Source organism: Trachymyrmex cornetzi, unplaced genomic scaffold (assembly GCF_001594075.2).
Source record: "Trachymyrmex cornetzi isolate Tcor2-1 unplaced genomic scaffold, Tcor1.1 scaffold385, whole genome shotgun sequence".
NCBI classification, from domain to species: domain Eukaryota; kingdom Metazoa; phylum Arthropoda; class Insecta; order Hymenoptera; family Formicidae; genus Trachymyrmex; species Trachymyrmex cornetzi.
The window spans coordinates 156400-175994 of record NW_017298586.1 but is presented as its reverse complement, the minus strand read 5'-3'; the positions used below and the strand labels follow the sequence as shown (position 1 = coordinate 175994).

The 19595-nt window shown below is 32.4% G+C and overlaps 2 protein-coding genes across 2 annotated transcripts in view; one reads left to right on the top strand and one right to left on the bottom strand.

Moving 5' to 3' along the window:
- The window catches only part of jv (javelin), a 32001-nt gene extending 19869 nt beyond the window's left edge, over positions 1-12132 (bottom strand). The window contains exons 1-2 of the mRNA XM_018511717.1: positions 11927-12132; positions 6373-6470 (exon numbers count right to left, since the gene is read on the bottom strand). Of these exons, the coding sequence (XP_018367219.1) occupies positions 6373-6452 (80 nt within the window). The 5' untranslated portion in view covers positions 6453-6470; positions 11927-12132. The remainder of the gene's footprint in view (positions 1-6372; positions 6471-11926) is intronic.
- The window catches only part of MCU (mitochondrial calcium uniporter), a 67388-nt gene extending 49097 nt beyond the window's left edge, over positions 1-18291 (top strand). The window contains exons 3-7 of the mRNA XM_018511718.1: positions 15518-15694; positions 15808-15926; positions 16194-16340; positions 17159-17362; positions 17512-18291. Of these exons, the coding sequence (XP_018367220.1) occupies positions 15518-15694; positions 15808-15926; positions 16194-16340; positions 17159-17362; positions 17512-17841 (977 nt within the window). The 3' untranslated portion in view covers positions 17842-18291. The remainder of the gene's footprint in view (positions 1-15517; positions 15695-15807; positions 15927-16193; positions 16341-17158; positions 17363-17511) is intronic.
- The last annotated feature ends 1304 nt before the right edge of the window (positions 18292-19595 follow it).

The window sequence follows — 19595 nt, the reverse complement described above, 5'->3', positions numbered from 1 at the left end:
GCCGCTATAAAAAAATATGGGTCGAATATTTTTTGATGCTTTACAACATATCCAAAGCGCATTAAAATCGGTGAGGGACAGTTCCGACCGTTCCCTTGTGAGATAAATTTATTTAAATACATTTACTTAGAGAAAATGACTAGTATTTTAAAAAATATATAGCATTATTTTTCTGATAAATCAAATAAAGAGTCACTGAGCAATTTTGTCTTTTCAATACAGCCAATAGAGTCCAATGATAACCGAATATGCGATGAATAAGCACAAAAATTGTACGCGCGCTGATAAAAATGCCTTCTAATAAAAAATAAGATTCTTTTTATAATACACTTTTGTCATATTGTTTATTTTTGGATATACCTGTAAATTGATAATGATTAATTTTTCAATATAATGTTTTCTCTTTTTTTTAGCTTTTAATATAAATCCAAAGAATTCGATTCGTTTTCAAATTACAGAAATTCGATTTTATTCGATTCATCGTAAAGATTTCAAATTCGATTCGATTCGACCTCACAAATGCTTGATTCGCCCACTTCTAATTTTAATATATCATTAATTTTTTGTTTTACTTTTGATTGACGTAATTTACCTGAAACGCGCACAATTTCCTGAGCGTCCTTTCCGGGTCGAGGATGTACTCAATAAATCGGTAAAGGATTATTTCACCTCGCACAGGATATGCGCGCACAATGGAAATTGTGATTGAACGACATCCCGGGTTTGTCGTTGCATGCAACCGATATGCAACTGGGGTATCAAGTCAAAAAAGGCGCAAACAACCACAGCCATTCCATCCCCTCTGCGCGGTTTTCAACCGATGAATCATAAGGTTGTCGAGGGAACTACTTCACCGTGTGAAACGAAATGTGTATACTGGGTACAATTGAATGCAGTGCACACGAGTGACCCCCCAAGTTCACCTGCCTTCGTTCTTTGACGCACCTGGTCGCAGTGATTCGTGCGCTATGCAAAGAGTAGTACGAAGCGCGCCATCGTCTTCCTTTTTACTAATTCACTAATATTGTAATGATGAAATTTTTTCAAATTCTATTACGGAAATTTTCTAACTTTCTTTGACATACAATTTTATTTCAATGTAAATTAACAATTGTTTGGAACACGAAAATTTCTTGTAATTTATATAATTGAATTATATACGTAATATATCAAATGCTGAAATATCAAAAATATCATTATCAAACCTTTAAATGAACGAAAACTCTTGTCGATAATTAATTTATAATACATCTCGAGCAATATTATTACCGATAATTATTTTGTTTATCAGTATTCTTTCTCGTTTCGAATATTGCGAACGATAATTGTCATAGTAGAAGCAATTATACGAATGTAATTGCGTTCAATTGTAAAACTTTCGTACGTGAAATGATCTTCACCGATTGTTCTTCCGCTTCTCACCGCTTTCCACGAAACACTTTGAGAATCAATTATGTACTAACCGATAGTACGTAGATGGAATCAATTAGGCTTGATTACCTGAAACATCATTAGGGATTCCGCACAACCGACGATCCGCGGTTTATCGCGAGAGAACTACGGAGAAATTGATGCTTTACACCAGAAACGCGACGTGAAAGCGAGTGGTAATGTGAAGTGATACGTACCTATGTAATTTAATCCTCGGTCATTGACACTTACAAAATTTAGAATTGCTTGATTCACTTTCCACTGATAATGACGAAGGAATACTAATATGCCACTGTTAAGGAACATTAAATTTTATTATTTGCTATAATATAATATAATTTATCTTTTATGTCTTTCTTCATTTATGGATCCTCTAGTCTATTCATCGATACTTTTTTAATAGCCAAATTTAATTAAATTGTTAATAAACGTTCAATTAAGTGATTAAGAGAATTCGGTCTTTAAAGACAGTTAGAAAATAGGTATTTTCTTTGCTATAGTATTATAGTATAAAAAAGTACGTCATGATGAAATCCTTTTAGACAAATATTTCCTTAACTGAATAATTGTAGACTCGCTTAGCGAATCAACAATTAGCTTTTTGCATTTATATGTACATTTTCTATCGCAATTTATATATGCGAGCACAGCAAAGCAGGTGTTCAAAACTGGGTCTTGGATGGACCAAGAATCACTCTTACCTAATCTAGCCATCGATTTTAATGTTACCGCTTCAAGGATGGTTGCTTTCTTTACGTAACGATGCGCTCATCGTGAAAAAAAAACATTGTCTGTGTAATAAAATTATTATTACGTAAGAGCAAGAGGATCTTCGCGAGGCCAATCGCAAATTGTATCTAAGTCGAAAGCATAACAAAGTCCAGGACTTCATCAATCATATGGAGCCTCCATGTTGACGAATGTTCGCGTCAGCATCTCGTTAGAACAATTAGACGGAAACTTTGACGAATGATTTAAATTTTATGAACCAACAACGAAATCGTGCTCGTATTTGTTACAACAAATAAAGATAGGAAAGTAGAACCGATTATTTCGATGGTTTTCTCGTTACGATGGAAAGGTCAGGAAACGAGGCCACGAACCGACAGGAAGTTACACAATAGAGAGTACGTTCCTATTCTCACTAGGGAAATTCTATATATGTTGATAATGTTTTTTAATGAGAACTTGATTTTCTCGTTGTACTGATCAATGAGTATTTTCTCTCGAGTATTTCATCTTACGGGGTGTTCTTAAAAGTCTCGTATTTTCAATTTTCATACGATGAATTATGAAAGTAAATCTCCTTGCAAAAGATATCAAAGCAGCATGTTAAAGGAGCTTCATCTACGTTATAACGTGATTACAAAAGCCTATTTCTCTGCTGATCGCTGATTGAAATTACGCGTATGTTGGCAAATTGCCACGCTAATGCGTCATTTTAAACATGAACACATCTTGTCACTCCGTTTACCAGGCGGAATTTGACGACGGTTTGCAGTAAGAACTAAAACAAACGAGACAACTCCCAGAATAATCCAGCGATATTTCGAGATGACGGCGGACGTCATTACGGACTCTCGTTTTGCTGATGGACTAAGTTTATATCGTAGACTAGTTGCGTTATGACATGCAACAAACAACCATTGCGATGAATAAAAAGCTGATTATTAGAGATTAGCATAAATCTTTATTTAATTTTTTCATCTGCTATTTACAACAAATCGAGAGTTCAAAAGACGTAATTTATTTATATCTTTAAATTTAAAATTGTGTGTATTATTAAAAATTCGGCATTAGTCTTATTTTACTTTTTTGGATTTGCTCTTTTAACAATATATCGGTATATAATTGTTTAGACATTGTGTAAAAAAATGTGTATTAATTAAATTTTTTAAAATATGAAAATTTTATGTATCTAAAATATCTTTGATAACATTTTTCTAAAAAAATATTGTGCTAAACTGGTAAATTTTTGTAATAATTCCTGATGCATATGATTTAATATTTAGCGAGAAGAGTTAACTCACAAATATAATGCATGGAATTTCTTGCGATTTTAAATTATAATACTCACACCCGTGAAGCTATTTTTATGCACTTTTGCAATATAATGATGACTCATTAATCTAAAAGTTTTTATTTTAATAAAACAAGTTATTAATAAAAATATAACAATTTTTCATAATAAAACCAAGAACTTCATTTAAAAAAGGCTGTATAAAAAATATTTACATAGATATTCTCTAAAATTTTTTATATTTTTGTCCTATATTGTTCCATTTTTATGGATTTATTTCCATATTTTTATATTTTCTTTCTAGAGAATTTGTCAAAAATGTCAAAAAGCGATAAGATTAAATAAACGAAATGAATTTAAAAAATCTTAAAAATGTTAGTGTAATTAAAAAAAGCGAAATATTTAACCGCTTGTACAGCCTTTTTAGAATGAACGTCTCTATCATTTGCGATCTACCTCGGTGTTCCCATATCACGGTCGACGAACTCCATCGTCACCTGGCAGTAGACAATCTTGACAACGTACATCGCTGGTCAAGCTGCAGCACTTCGCACTGACGACACTTCGCACCGTCGGTCCTCTCCTCGCGTTGCGAGTGATTTCCGATGTGCAGGAGACACACGCGGTTTGTCAAGCCCTTTGTGTCGTGTAGTGTGCACGTGTGCGTACGTATTATCAGGAGAGAGGAACGGGGAGAAACGGTTGGAAAAGGAGGGAAACGGAGAGAAACTGAGAGAGAGATATTCGGACGCAAAGACGGATATCCGGTGTTCCGCTACTACGATCACGCTACGACACACGCTGCCGCGCGAGTCGCGCGCTAATTAGCGATACCTCGGTGGATCGCGCGAATTGTTTGACGCAGATTGATCCTGTTGAATAATTGCCTAATATCGTTTCGATAAATATCGTAAATCAATATTGTTATACATACATGAAAGAGGATATTATCTCAAAATTAATTATTGCAACTACATTTCTGATATCTTTCTTTCGATTATCATAATATATCAATATTGTTAGATATATCTATCTGAAAATATGTTCATGTTGAAACGTAACGTTGCAACTATATATGTATTATTATATACGTTCAAATTACTTTACAGCGTAATTACTCCTAATGAACGGAAATCTAATTGAGTAATAGCAAACACGATAATCTGGAAACACAACCAGGTTGAATCTATCTAGGAGAATTTAACTCTGAAATAAAAATTTTGTCACTGAAGCTCTGTTTAAGGCGCATTCATCAAATTTATACGAAGCATTCTAATTAAATTAACAAAACAAGTAGAGGTTGCAAAATTGTTATTTTCGCTTTTATGGCGAAAATTAACCTTGTACACTTAGAGCTATAAGTTGACACAATTTTTCTGGATTGTGTGCGCTTGTTTTAATTTTACAGGATTAATTGAAACAGATTACACAGCATAGTTGGAAAGAATCATTTATAACTGAATGATATTGCAAAACGCCAACGCGCATGAATCTTTATTTGGTTCTCAAAATAAAACGGGAATTTGCGGTTAGCATTTTGCAGTCTCTGCTCGTATTAAAAAAAAAACGTTCAGACAGAGTCGCGTAATTAGACCACAACCGTGTTAATAATCTTTGCCTTACCGTGGCAATACGGCAGTAATTAGCTATTAACCATTACTAATTGTGACGCATCGTCTGAGAAACTGTGAGACGAACGGGACTCTAGATCTCAAAGTGGAGAAGCTCGGAGTGGCATGGGCTAAATTTTCCGGGGATCTTCTAAATTATTCGTGGCAACCTTGTCCCAGTTTAAATTGACTGTTTTATCTCGATTTTTTGCGATCATGCAGAATAATCCAAAGGAAAGCTGCATTTATTGCTTTTAAACACAATATTTTCTATTTTGATCATATATGTGTTGGAAGCGGAAATTTTTGAAATCTCATGCGGGAACAATAAATTTTATCTGTCTACTACTAAATGTAATATACAGGTAGAATAAAAGCAGGTAATGTTAGAATTATTGATGTGGAATAAGGATTTACTTTTTAAAAAAAGCACTGCATTCTATCGTTGGAAGTTGTCATAGTTGTTGACAAACGTCATAATAAACAGCGAACTAGATGTAACCACGATTTTTTTTTCAATATAAGCATTTATTTTTATTTTTATTTTTTGATTTTTTGATTTATTTATTTTTTTAATTTATTTTAATGTTTTATTTATTTTTATTTATTTATTTTCATTTTTATTTCTCTGGAGATATCATAGGTTATATATATATATATATATATATATATATATACATCTATTATATATATATAATTACAATTCACTTGTTAATACTGAAGCTGAATTTAATTTTTGAAAACTTTCATTAATTTTCATTTAGACGTTATAGCTAATAATATGTTTCTCAAGAGTTCTATAATACATAAATTCTTAATACACATTTATATCGGAATAATGTTAATTTATAAGAACGAATATTCTCATTACCTGTTTTTACCCTACAATCATAATTATTGCAACTGTGAAGGAAATTTCGTTGAATAAGAATGAATCGAGACGAGTTTCGATTTTGTATATTCACAGGAAAATTACCGTAATTCTGAAACTTTTCCGACGCTTGAATAATTAGTGAATTGTCGGTCCAGATAGAAAAATATTCCCTGACATAATTATTAGAGCATCTTCATCAATCTTTAATATTACTCGGTACAAAGCCGGAGGACATAACTAGCAATTAATTAATAAGAGAGATGTGATATGAAGTTTTAGATCTTTTATTAGTACCAAAGAAATTAATCATTTCGGAAACTAAAATTGACCTCCTGCATGTCTCGAATTTTGTCTCGAGTATCTGCATCGCTCGTGTGTCTCGCGTATAGTATAGCGAACACTTCCTGCGTTGCATTATTAAGGAATTCACTACTTACCGATGACACTTCTGTCTCTGTCGCTCCTGCACCCATAACGCCTCGCCAAGATTATGAGTCCCGCTCTGCACACCGCCCATGGTCGACTGCGAAGAGACCTGAATAGAAATTCACATTTAATGGTGGAGTGATATCATGTGAATGGCTTGTATTTCGTCGTTACACATCTTGTAAACATTCAAAAGTATAGTGCGGCAATTACATATTCTACGTTATTGTTATATTTATAGGCTCACATTCAAAATGTGTTTATAATTAACGATGTTGATGCACATTTAGCATCTATAATTTATGTTACATTACTGTAGAATTTCAGAAATAAAAGCCCACATTTATCAATAAAAGCTCATTTTGAATACGAACCATAATGTCAAATTATACTCAATTTTATTTTTAATCATTTGTATAAATCGTTATTGTTTTTATTTAATACGTCATTAATTTAACTAAAACAATGAAGTTAAACAATGTAACTCAAGAAATGCATTAAATTTGACTAAAAAATTTAATTTATTCTTTATTAAATACATACGTTATGCATATAATAAATATTTATTAAATTTCTTTATTAAATGCATATGAACTGCATTATTTAAAACTAAACAATTCAACTACAGAAATGGTTGATTTATATTTTGACACTCATGGACGTTAAAAATGACAAAATATTATCTACTCAAAAAATTAGGTTGTTATTACTCTTTTGATATATAAGTGTACGATTGTCGGCTATAGGTATATCTCTTTATTTAAGTAGTTCGATCGGAAAACTATAAACCCCGATAAACCTCATTGAAAAGGATGCATCAAGTATCAGAAAATACAATAAAGTCAAGCATTATTAATGGCAGCACCGATTATTATTTATTCGCAATCGATTATTAATATTGAATCGAAATGTACTTTGCACTCGCGAGTTGGCGAACAAGAAAATGCTGGATGAACATATTAATATCAATATTTTATAAGTTATAGCGAAACAAAGTGAACAGAATTCTAATATTTTTATTTGTTGCTCATTTGTTGCTAAATACCTGCTAAGAAAAAAATTTGCTCTCTAACTTTCCTTTAAAAATGATGTTCCGCTAAAGAAAGATTATGTTAGCGGAACGATACATATCTAATAACGAAATTGTAACAACAATGTAGGAATTTATTATTAATTTGTTACAGTTGAAATATCCAAACAATATTAAGAATCTTTATTTTAGACCGCATATGTGAGAAACACAATCAATACTAGAAATTTAAAATGCCTATTACGGTCGAACCTGGATCTTCATTGCTTAAAATAATTCAATCTTGAATTACTAATATACACTATATATGTATATTAGTAATTCACATATATCTTTCAAGTTTTTAATCCGTTACTTGTGAAATAAGTGTGAACAAATTCAAAACTTGGATATTTCGATAAACAACAAATTAGCAATAAATTCCTCTACATTATTGTTAAGCATAATTTCACTCTTTTATATATAATGTTCCGCTAACTTCCTTCTTAAAAAAAATTAATGTTCCGATCTTTTACAGAACATTATCTTTTCAAGAAAATAAAAAATTTTTTTCTTTGGCAACTTTTTAGCAACAAATAAAAATGTTGGTTAGAATTGACTCTATTCACTTTGTATCGCTGCTAACTTATAAGACGTTGAATATCGAGGAGATCCGCAGTGAAAAGTCCAATAAACTCGACGTGGATCATTACGAACTTCGATAATACCTCTATAGCGCAAAAATACAAGCGAAAAGTACAGTATCGTTTAAAATATTCTTAGAATTGCGCGTTAAGAATCTTAGCAGCAAAAACTTTGGAAGCTCTTACTACTGGTGTTAAAGATTCAAAGGTATATTTACTGTAAAATAAATGTACGTTCTCTCTCTTAGGGCATGACTCCTTGACTTACTTATCATAATTTAGAATCCCATTAAAAGTTTATGATGTACTTATGTATTGTCTGTTACAGTCTAAGTCTACATCATCTTTTTTGACACGGATAACAAAGGATACATTTGTTAATTTATAATTATATATTCGATGTACAATTATATAATACATAATCAGTCGGTATAATAACACATTCAGTCTATATTAATATAACAACATAATCGGTCAGTTTTATACATCTTTAAACAAAACGGACGCCGGCAAAACGATGATGTAATTCGATTCTTTTTCTGCGCTGTTTATCTACGTAACAGCTACCGGTCGCATAACTAATGACGTGAAAGGCGTCGTTTAAAAGCATTGTCAACCTTGTTTTCGAATATATTTAGAGCTCACTCGGCGTTACGAGTAGTAGATTATTCAATTTTTGCCAAAAGACTGAGCACAAAAATGTTGAATTTGACGTAGGAAATGCTCTCGTGAGGTATTCATATGTATCTCAGGAAAGTACGTAATATTTTAAAAAGATTCAAAGAAGTAAAATGAAAGGCTCTGTCTTGCTGCACGTGCCAGCGGCACGAGCTAAAAAGCGTTTATCCCTACTCCTATTCTTATCGACTTCGCTCTTGCAGCATGAATGTTTGTACCATGACTCGTTACTAGATGGCGTGTTTTCCCGTGAATAAAATCGATCCAAGAGGTATATAAATTCGAGGCAGCACGAACCGTTAAATTGCGAACATAGAGATATTCTAACGTTAACTTTTTCGAGAAAGGGTCTTAACCGTCAGGTTCTGACCCACTATAAAATCAAATAAGCAAGACAGTATTGTCCAGTTTATTGTATTTATGATTTCTTCTCGTAGATATTTTTAAAATAACTTACAAGAGAATATAAGTTACAAGGACACCAAATATATTTGTCCGATTTTAATAAATTTTGAATATGATAAAAAAATTTCTTTAATAAAAGTATTTCATCTATATTAAAAAAATTTTATTATTTTTATAGTACTCTTGAAATCAATTTAATTTTTAGAACATTTTTTTACAATTTTATTTAAAAATATTCTAAATAAAAAATGAATAAGAGATTTAAGAGTATTTTATTATAGCATAATGATTAAAATTTTTTATCTTTATAAATAAAACAATGTTTATTTTTATACATTTATAGAAATAAAAAATTATAATTTTTTTTGTCATCATAAAATTCTCTTGAAACTTTCATTTAAGAAACATTTTTTTACGATTTTAAATAAAATATTTTTTATTAAAAAAAATTTTTTATGTTTAAAGTTTTAAAGCTATTCAGTTTTTATATTATATTCATAAAATAATTTAACTCTCTCTCTCTCTCTCTCTCTCTCTCTCTCTCTCTCTCTCATTTAAAACATTTTTTTTTATTTTTGATGTTATAGTTTACTCACTCAGAAAGAAAAAAATCGATTTTTTTCTAGGAAGGCTTTCACTCTGTTAAGTGCGAGAAAGCACGTCATAAGAAAAGACGTGTTTCTTATAGTCTATTATATTTTAAATCCAACTTATTAATCAGAAAAGGACATTTGGTTGTGTTCCCTTATTGTTATAGTCTTAAAAATTCTTAAATTCGTAAGTAACTAAAAATTGTTGAGTAATTTTAACTTATTTTTTAAATACGTAGTTTTAAATAATTTCTGTACCGTTTTTCAACAAATCCAAGCATATTGTAAAATCTTGATTATAATATTTCATTTGTTTGTTCGAATAACAAGTTTTTGTATCTTTTTTCTAATTTTACTCAAATAAGTACCTGAATGTGACGAATTAAACATGAGAATGTATAAATATAAGACATACCGTTTGATATAGAATTCTGTCTTGACGACAACATAAATTCGAAATATTTTAATCCGTTATTTATATGGACATGCAATATATGTAGAACGGTGGTAGTTTAATACCTAACCGAGCGATCACGTACATGCACCCATCTCACAGCTTCCGGCATCCTAAGGGAATACTCATATATTATCCATGCATCCCAAGTGCTTTAGCCAATGAACATTCACGTTACGAAAAATCGAGTTGCTGTCTAGCGTCACGTTCATTTTGCGCGGTGCACATTGCTCTCAATTAAAATAGCAAAATCGCAATGTATTCTCTAAATTCATAGAAAAATATTCAAATTGGCAAATTGGAAATTTGAAAGTCAAGGGTCAAATATAAAATTAAAAATCGAATAATGAAAACGGAAACTACTAAATTTTATTTATTTTTTAACTACTATGCATATTTATAAATTTACAATTATAGTTTTGCATATTATAATTTTTCATATATGTGCAAATGTGAAATTTGGAACGTTCTTTTTGTAACTTAATATATTGTTTGAGGAAACGTAATACCTTTATGGTAGTAATCCATGCTATCGAGATATCTCAAATGTCGCCGACTGTAATCTATATAGATTATGATATAACATCTGATAAAGCATAATACGACTGTAATCACTATATATATATGAGATAACATCAGATAAAGCATAATACGACATTATTACCAAAAGAGGAAGTGAAACTACAACAGTGTCAATCACATGCGAATTATCAATTAAATTAATAAAGGTTTGATCTCGAAAATTTTTATCAGCTATCGCGAAATGCGTAACGCACGAATTACAGATCCTGAAAGAACGATGAAATTATAATAAATAATTTCATGCTCGGTAATTTCTTATACATAAATTTAATTCTTATATCGCTTTACACAAGAATATCATTTCTTCCTTCGTCCAATTCGATAAGATGTTTCCACGTGTCAGGACTTTAGAGACTTTCTAGGCGATCACCGGCGCGTAAATTTCTCACAATTTGTTTCTGTTGAAAGTTATACGGTAATTAAAAAAAGAATAGAAAAGTGAATGCATGTGTGCGAAAGACTTTCTTACAATTTTCCAGGTAGAATTTTCCTTACCCTTTTAATTGAGTTAAAATATAAAAGAATTACTTTACAAAGATTTAATTTATGCATATTATTGCTAAAAGATATTATTTTATTGAAAAACTTATACATTTAATTAGAGACTTCTTTACCTAGCTGAGATTAAAGTTATAGTGAATTAAATTATCCTTATTTTCATTTTTATGAGGCTATTGAATTCCATAGCTGCATATTAATAACATAATAACTACATTTACACATTTACAGAAATTTAAAATTACAAGTTAATATGTTTTCTTTTCGTTTTAACTGTACACATATTTGATCCGTTGTAGTTAAAGTATTCGGAGCGTGTAATATTCCAAGTAAACCAGATTTCATAAAAGCAGCTGTGTAATTAAATTTAATAACGCGCAAAACTACATGAAATAACTATACTTGGATTTAATGCAAGAATGGAATAAATTTGTGTTAGAAGATTTTTAAAAGATCATACCGAAAGTGAACTCTCTCACTCTATTTATTAATTGAACAGGATATTGTAGTAGACTGTGGCGGTAGAGTTGACACAATGATCTATGGTTCCGGTTTTTCCTTCCCTTAAATCTTTCGATTTATTATCTTAGGGATTCGCACGAGTCTCACTAAGCAATTACTCAGGTACTAACGGCATCATTTCTCGGAAAGGCCGAGATAAATCGAACCGTCAATCCGGCTGTATTATGGAATATCCGCACCTACCCTCGGGAATTTCCCTGGGCGCTCGTCAGTCGTACATCTCCAGAGAATAGATCTGAGAGCAGATTCGATTTGCAAGTCTAGAGAAACTCAAAGAAGCTCAGGATATTGTCACAAAAAAAAAGAACTGCAACTGCAATGTCGGCTTGGTTCCACGGTCACGCCACTTATTAATTGAACAGGATCTTATGGTAGACTGTGGCGGCACAGAAAACTTCACCACCGCATCACACCGTGATCGTTGGAAGAAGGGAGGCGGATGGCTAGGTGGTGGTAAATTTCTTGCCTCTTCCATCTGCGTACCAACCTACTGCCGAGCGATGCACACCGCCATGCATGCGGACATCGTTTGCGTGGAAGGAGGCGCACTAATTGCCGGACATTGCCTGTATTCGCCTAACGAACATTCAATTAACACGACACCGAACCTGAGAAGTTACAGCTACCAATTGCTACTGATTGCTTCTACGACGATCGCACCTTCGAATGATTGAGGAATCTTATCTACCGCTATATATATGTATACTTATATATTTCCCTTTCGGGACGAGAACTCTCGATGACAAACAATCGCTGATTACGTACCGCGAAATTTCCATGTGAACGAAGTGATACATCGATGGTTTTTTATGCGCATGTATAAATAATATTGTAAATAACCGTATTTTATACACACGATAAACACGACAACATGTTGTATACATTTTTATATAACAAATATTATTTTAGCAAATATTATTGTAACATCGCAACACGTCTAAAATGAGATTAATGCAAAAAGATAAAATATTTTTTTTCTTTGTTTAAAAAAGTAAACTTTATTTAAAATATAAAATATTTTTATTGCAGACAAAAAATGATGTTTTATATTAAGGAAATATTGACTAAAAACATTATTCACAAATATCATGTTATAAACTTCTCATCATTTACAGTAGATTCATTTGATCTAAAGCGATAAATCCTTTCGCGTATCTATCCATCATAAACGTCGATTTCATACATTATCTCATTTTATTACCATGTCAAATATGAGAAATTCGCATGTCTATCATAACTCTAGATTGAAATATATAATATTCATGTATCATTTTCCCGTCAAAAATGTTTTTCCTACGTAACATTTTTTTATTTTATAAATATATTGGATTATAGATTATTTTTCAAAATTTATTTGTTTATTTTATCAAATAACGTTTTTATTTTCTTTCATCTATCTGTATCCTTCGCAGTTTCTTAATATTTCAAGGTGGTACGGTCTTTAATTTCATCTCTTATTACTTTACTGAATTAACGACTTCAACAAATTTAAACTTGAGGAACCTATAAAAACAGTTTTTGCGTCAAAAGATCCATTTTCAGACATCGTTAGCGCAGGCGGATTAACGCTCGGTTCCGTTCTGCTTACAACGGGAAAGATCCGCGGTTCGTCCCATTCCGTTCTCCACACTCTAATACCTTCCTCATATCAACGGCTCGTAACCAGGTTAATACAATCCAGCTCTCGATTGCATGATTATCACGCGAGCAAAGTCGCGGAAACGATGCACTTTGTCGACCCCCGCAAATATGTTTTTTTTTTCTAATTTGAAAAATGCACTGTGTAATATTTCTAAGGACATTACTAGAATGAAAAAAGCGAGTCTAAAATTTTTAGCGTTACCATTTTTAAAATTCATATATTCATGAAAGAAAGCTTATTTATCCGGGAAAGCTTAGGAAACCTGCCAAAAATAAAAAAGTGTAATAGGTTTGTTTGAACACTTTGCAAAAATTCATTTTGTTTCTAATGAGTGTATTTACATTTAACATATTGGACCATTAAGTATTGTAAAAATATACTATCTGGATACCTATCATAAAACATGTTGGAATGAATACCGGTCAGAATTATTCCGATTTCTCGGAAAATACAATAGAAATCTAGGAAATAATTAACTAATTCAGATCGGAATTCATTCCGACTTTTTCCATGATAGTTGCCCAGAAAGATTCATAAATATACGGGGTGACCCACCTAAAACAAAGTACTGAAATATATCGAAAATTGAATCCGGTAAGCAAAAATGTTTCAGAAAAAAGTTGTATGGCTTGAAGAGGGACACATAACGGTTCCATAATTGTTTAAGTTCTTTATTAGATCGATTTTAGCATATAGAAAATTTGTTACATTATTTTATATTGGCAATAATTGGGAGACATTCTTATCAAATTTAAAATTTTATCATATTCTCTATAATTTGCAATATTGCTCGTCAATTATTGAGACCAATTAATTAAAAAAAAATAGGACTATTTATCAAAAGACTGTCCTCCACAGTTTGATTTATTATAACTGAAAATATTTTCTAGACTTATTTCGTAGGTACACGATGCAGGGTATGACGTACATATGTATAATACAAAACAAGTATCTAGTGTGTAACTAATGTTAACGCATATTCTTATAATCGCGCATTTCGCACATTTCTGTTGCCTCACCGGAACATTATGTTCCGTTCTAACTACTTTATAATTTTAATCATTACATAAAATTAATAATTATAATATATTATTTAATCAAATTGCCAGAAATAACCTGATTCAAATATTAATTAGCCAATATTTTAACAATTTAAGTTGATACTATTTATAAGTAAAAATAATTTTGTGTAAGAATGTTGGTTTGCACGGTAGTTTGATTCTGTTGAGTGGAAAAGTAGGCTTAAGCATACGTAGTGTTGAATTTCAAACTAGAACATTTCTTATCCGAACTTTTGACAATGAATATCCGCGAAATATCCGCGAAGCGATGCACGCACGCATCTTTCTCTTATGTGTAAATCCAAATCGTTTTCGCCAAGTCGAAGTCCGCGTGATACATGCGATCAAATAGGAATTTAGAAAATAGGAACGGAATAGTTATTAACACTAAAGATTTGAAAAGTAGTTATTAACACGGAAAATCTGAGGAAGAAAACAAAAATGAATAGGAGAAAGCAAAAATGTGTTATAAACAAATATTTGCTCAAAGTTTCATAATCACTTTTACGTGAGGTTCGCTAATTACGCGAAAATTCATTATGGTGAAACGTAATTACACGGAAAGAATGATTTTACTGAAGTATTAAAATATTTAGATACATACATATAATGAAAATAATGTTGTTAATTAAAATAACGTAGAACGCTTAAGTCTAATGAACAATGTTGACAACCAGTTTGAGCGCTCTACATTAAAATTTTGAGTAAAATTATTTTCGAATCTGTATTTAGTTAAATGTTTAGATACTTTAACACAAAACCGTTCCTGTACTCATTCATAATTCATAAAGTCATTAATTATGGGAATTAAGCGACCTATTTAGAAAATAACTTTGTAAAATGCAGACCATGCCCTGAGGGAACTCTATGTACAAAGTGTTATATCAACATATAGGTCAGTATGTTGGATTGCCTTCTCTATCAGGCACGCGTGGTCAATCGATTACATTCATAAAATATATATTATATTTATGAAATAATCGATCGATCAACTTATGTTGATATAACACCCCGTATATCTGTGTCTTTACGCGAAATAAATATGTGATGCATGAATACATATTAACGCAGGTTCGGATGTCATCGTGGCATATTACCGAGGACTTCCCAGAATCACGGTGCCTCTTCCATCCAGGAGAGAACACTGCTCGTTCACGATGAAGCCAATAACGCACACGGTCGGCAATTTTTTAGATATGCTAAAGACAGAGGATCGTGGCATTGATCGAGCATGCATAACGTCGCTAGGTAAGTACAAATCATTTTTTCAGCTAATTCATTCATTACGTCAGAGAAATTGGAAATCAGATTAAAATCCTTACATAATACCGCAAGATAAAGGTCTTGATCGTTTTTTTCAGATGGTATCAGGATAGCTTCCAGTAACACGATAGAATCGCTTTTAGAAGAGGATTTCAAATTATTAATAAACGATAACGAATACGTTGTCTCGCCGCCGTTACGAGAAAGGTGCACGACAGTGAGTTATCAAATAAAAACGATATCTTTTATTAGCTTTATGTTTCTATAATACGACCCCGCGAAGCGCATGTAGTTGCGATATGTACTTTAATTTAATTTAATTTAATTTATTTGTGCATCAATTGTGATGTACTTGACTAAAATCTTTAGTGATATTTCTTCAAGCGTAATATATTTTATCGGTAATATATTTCGAGTTAGGCGGGAATTCCCTTGTCGAATCGTGTTCCGCAAGTATCGACGTGTATGTCTTCCGGTTTCACAGGAGGATTTACAGAAACTCGGAGACGTACAAGCTCTCGTTGCGCAGTTATACGAGGCATTCCACGTGCGGGAGTACCATGTCGACATGGAAAGATCTGTTATCGCCGAGCTGGAGAATATTAGACTACAGCTGGAACCCATGGAACAGGTAAAAATACGTTTCTAGTTCGTCCTACGCATGTTCGTCCTATGTCGCAACATACCGTTAAATAGGATAACTTTTGCCCCAAATTATATTTTGATTCAAATTTTAATCATACCTACACACATGACACACATGTCAAAATCGAGACATAAAACTTCTTCAAAATGTCTTATAGATCTCTTATATCCTGATTTTAGATATGTGTGTTGTTACCTAAACATTTTTTAAAATTTGGGTCAAAGTTATTTCGAATTCTGTGTCGAAATTACTCCATTTTATGGTATACGGATTAAGCAGCATACGTGTGCTACTAAAAGAAGAACGGTATATTTGTTAGGATAAAATTGATTTAATAGTAACTTTAAATAAGGCGCACCAATGAATTGGCTTTCTATCGCGCGTAAATTAAATTTAAATGCGAACACACTCTCATTGTCTGTTTTCTCTCACTGCATTCTGCCTATTTTTCTTAATTGCCATATTCTTGCGTTCTAATTAGCACACTCGCGTCGCACTTTGCACACGCGACCAACGATACTTTTCTAATCCCTTTTATACGCATCGCGCTCATTGTTACGCAACATTGTAAGAAGAAAACGTCTGCGAAATGTTTCCCGTGTCTTTTTTTTCCCTCCTTATGAAATAATGAGGTAAGGTAAAAGGTGCCGTTTCTTCCACGGTACTCCCAAGTATTCCTCCATCTCCGGTCTCATTTTCTCAATTACTTAGAGAATACGATAGAAGCTAAATTATCTTCGCTGAGAGAAAAATACAAGGTGAATGATGAGCGCGGAGTTTTCATGTTCTCTTAATCATTCTAGAAATTGCAAGAAATACAAAATGCCGCTTACAAGAAGGCGAATTTTTTTGTCTGGACGTTCCTAGTCATGATGTCTATCCAATTTGGGGCGTTGGCCAGATTAACCTGGTGGGAATACTCATGGGATATAATGGAGCCTGTCACTTACTTCGTCACTTATGGCACTACTATGATGTGGTTTATTTATTACCTCGTGACTCGACAGGTTGGTTTTAGAGAGTAAAAAGATACCTATAAGCTGATCCCATAACAAAACGTTGCAAATCGTCAGAAATGGTTTATACAAACGCAAAATGTCGCAGGACGTAACACGATACGATCAATCATGATTTTTCTTAATGTATCTTCACTTAGGAATACATGCTGCCGGACGTGTTGAATAGACGCCACCTAATAGTGCTTCATAGAAGAGCGCGAAAGATCGGTCTTGACATTGACATGTACAATACGTTGAAGAATCGCGCGTACGAGTTGGAGACTACGCTGAAAATTATTCGCGGTCCTTTACACGATTACAAAACGCAACGGGAGCGACAGCAACGCTCCAGATCAAGCTCCAGTAGCTCAAGATCACCAAGTTCCTCGCCTAGCCCTAGTCCTAGCCCCAGTCCTAGCCCTGAAAAAGACGTTCCTAAGGTTATATCCGAATCGGACATCCCCGAGGAAATACGTCGAAGAATATAAAATTTAATCACAAGGTGTTCAACGATGACGCGCGCGACGGAGTTGAAATGTAACGGAATCAACGATTACCGATCGCTTAAATCGATATTATCTTCTTCCAACGAAGTACACTAAAAAAAAAACTTCCCTCTGTCGAGTATGAAAGCGATGCACTCAGGGTAATTTTCAAATCCGCAAAATCGGATGTTAAACGATTGGAATTGCGAGACTGAAATGGAGATGTAATTTATTTTTGTGTTTGTGTACGTTTACGTGAAGAAAATCTCAACCGCAATGATATCTCAGATCTCAAGTCAGTCTTCCAAGTATAGTATCGGCGACAACCAACTTTCGTCACGCGCAATGCATTTCACAGGCGTTAAAGTGTCACGGATTATCGAATGCTCAATGCTGTCGACATGTTTGGAAGACATTAGAGAAATATATATAAAAGAGAAAGAGAGTATACTAAGCGTCATAAATTTACTTAATAATTACTAGATGAATATCTTTCAGACTTTAGCTAGTATTCCAAGAAATGATGCATTTCACAAAGATTTTATAAAGGTTTTGTAAAAAATCTAATTTAAAAAAATATTTATTTAGGTATGATAAACTATCAAAATGACATTAAACGTTTAAATATTTTACATGACGCTCTTTCCGAAAGTGTTCCTGGAAAACGTAATTATTAAAGCATTTATGACGCTTATGTGTGTGTGTGTATACTATTTTGATTAACTCTTTGTTGGATTGTTAATGTAATTGGAGAATTACATCTTGAGAAATATAAATGGATTATTGTAGATTACCTTATCACTTTTTATATATATATATAACAAATCTCAATACTATAACTTGAGACACGACAAATCCCAACTTTTGCATACTGGTGCAAATTAAATGCTATTGAACTTAAATGTAAAAATATATATATTTCGATTAATGAAAATTTGATAGAGGATGTGTGTGTATATATGTATATATACATATATATATATATCTTCTACCAAAGTATATGTATGTATAATATATACATATACATTGGAGCCCGGGTTATCCGCCGAGCAATGTAGAATGACGATGGAGGATGAGGAAACGTCTTATAAGTTAGCGGAACGAAGTGAGCAGAATCAATTTTAATTAACATTTTTATTTGTTGCACATTTGTTGCTAAAAGGTTGCCAAAGAAAACAATTTTTTGCTCTTCCAATTTTTTTTTAAATGATGTTCCGCTAAAGGAGTTAAGTTAGCGGAACAATATACATATAACAAAGCCAATCTACTTCAAAATGACATAGGGATTTGTTGCTAATTTGTTGCTAGTTTGTTGCTGTCGAAATATCCTAGTTTTGAATCCATTACCTATGAAAGTACAAGTGTAAATAACAACGAAAAACCTGAGCGAGCTGGTGGAACAAGAATAAAATATTAGTAAAAAATTTGTTGCTTGCTTAAAATTGGTACTGAGATGTCATCTGAATTTGTTGCTCTCAAAATGTGCAAGTTACGAACTTGTTGCTTGCAAAATAAGCATAAATAACAATGAAAAACCTCAGCGTGCTGGCGGAACAAGAGTAAAATATTAATAAAAAATGTGTTGCTCGCTTAAAATTGATACTGACAAGTAACCCTACCCAAGTGTGTCATTCACCGATTTTTCTGAAACTTGGCACGGTATTAAAACATCGAAAAATATTTGACACGTATTTTTTTATATCGGCCCGTTTTGCATTTTAAGGGTAGAAAACACCCTTTTTCAATTAAGGGGGATG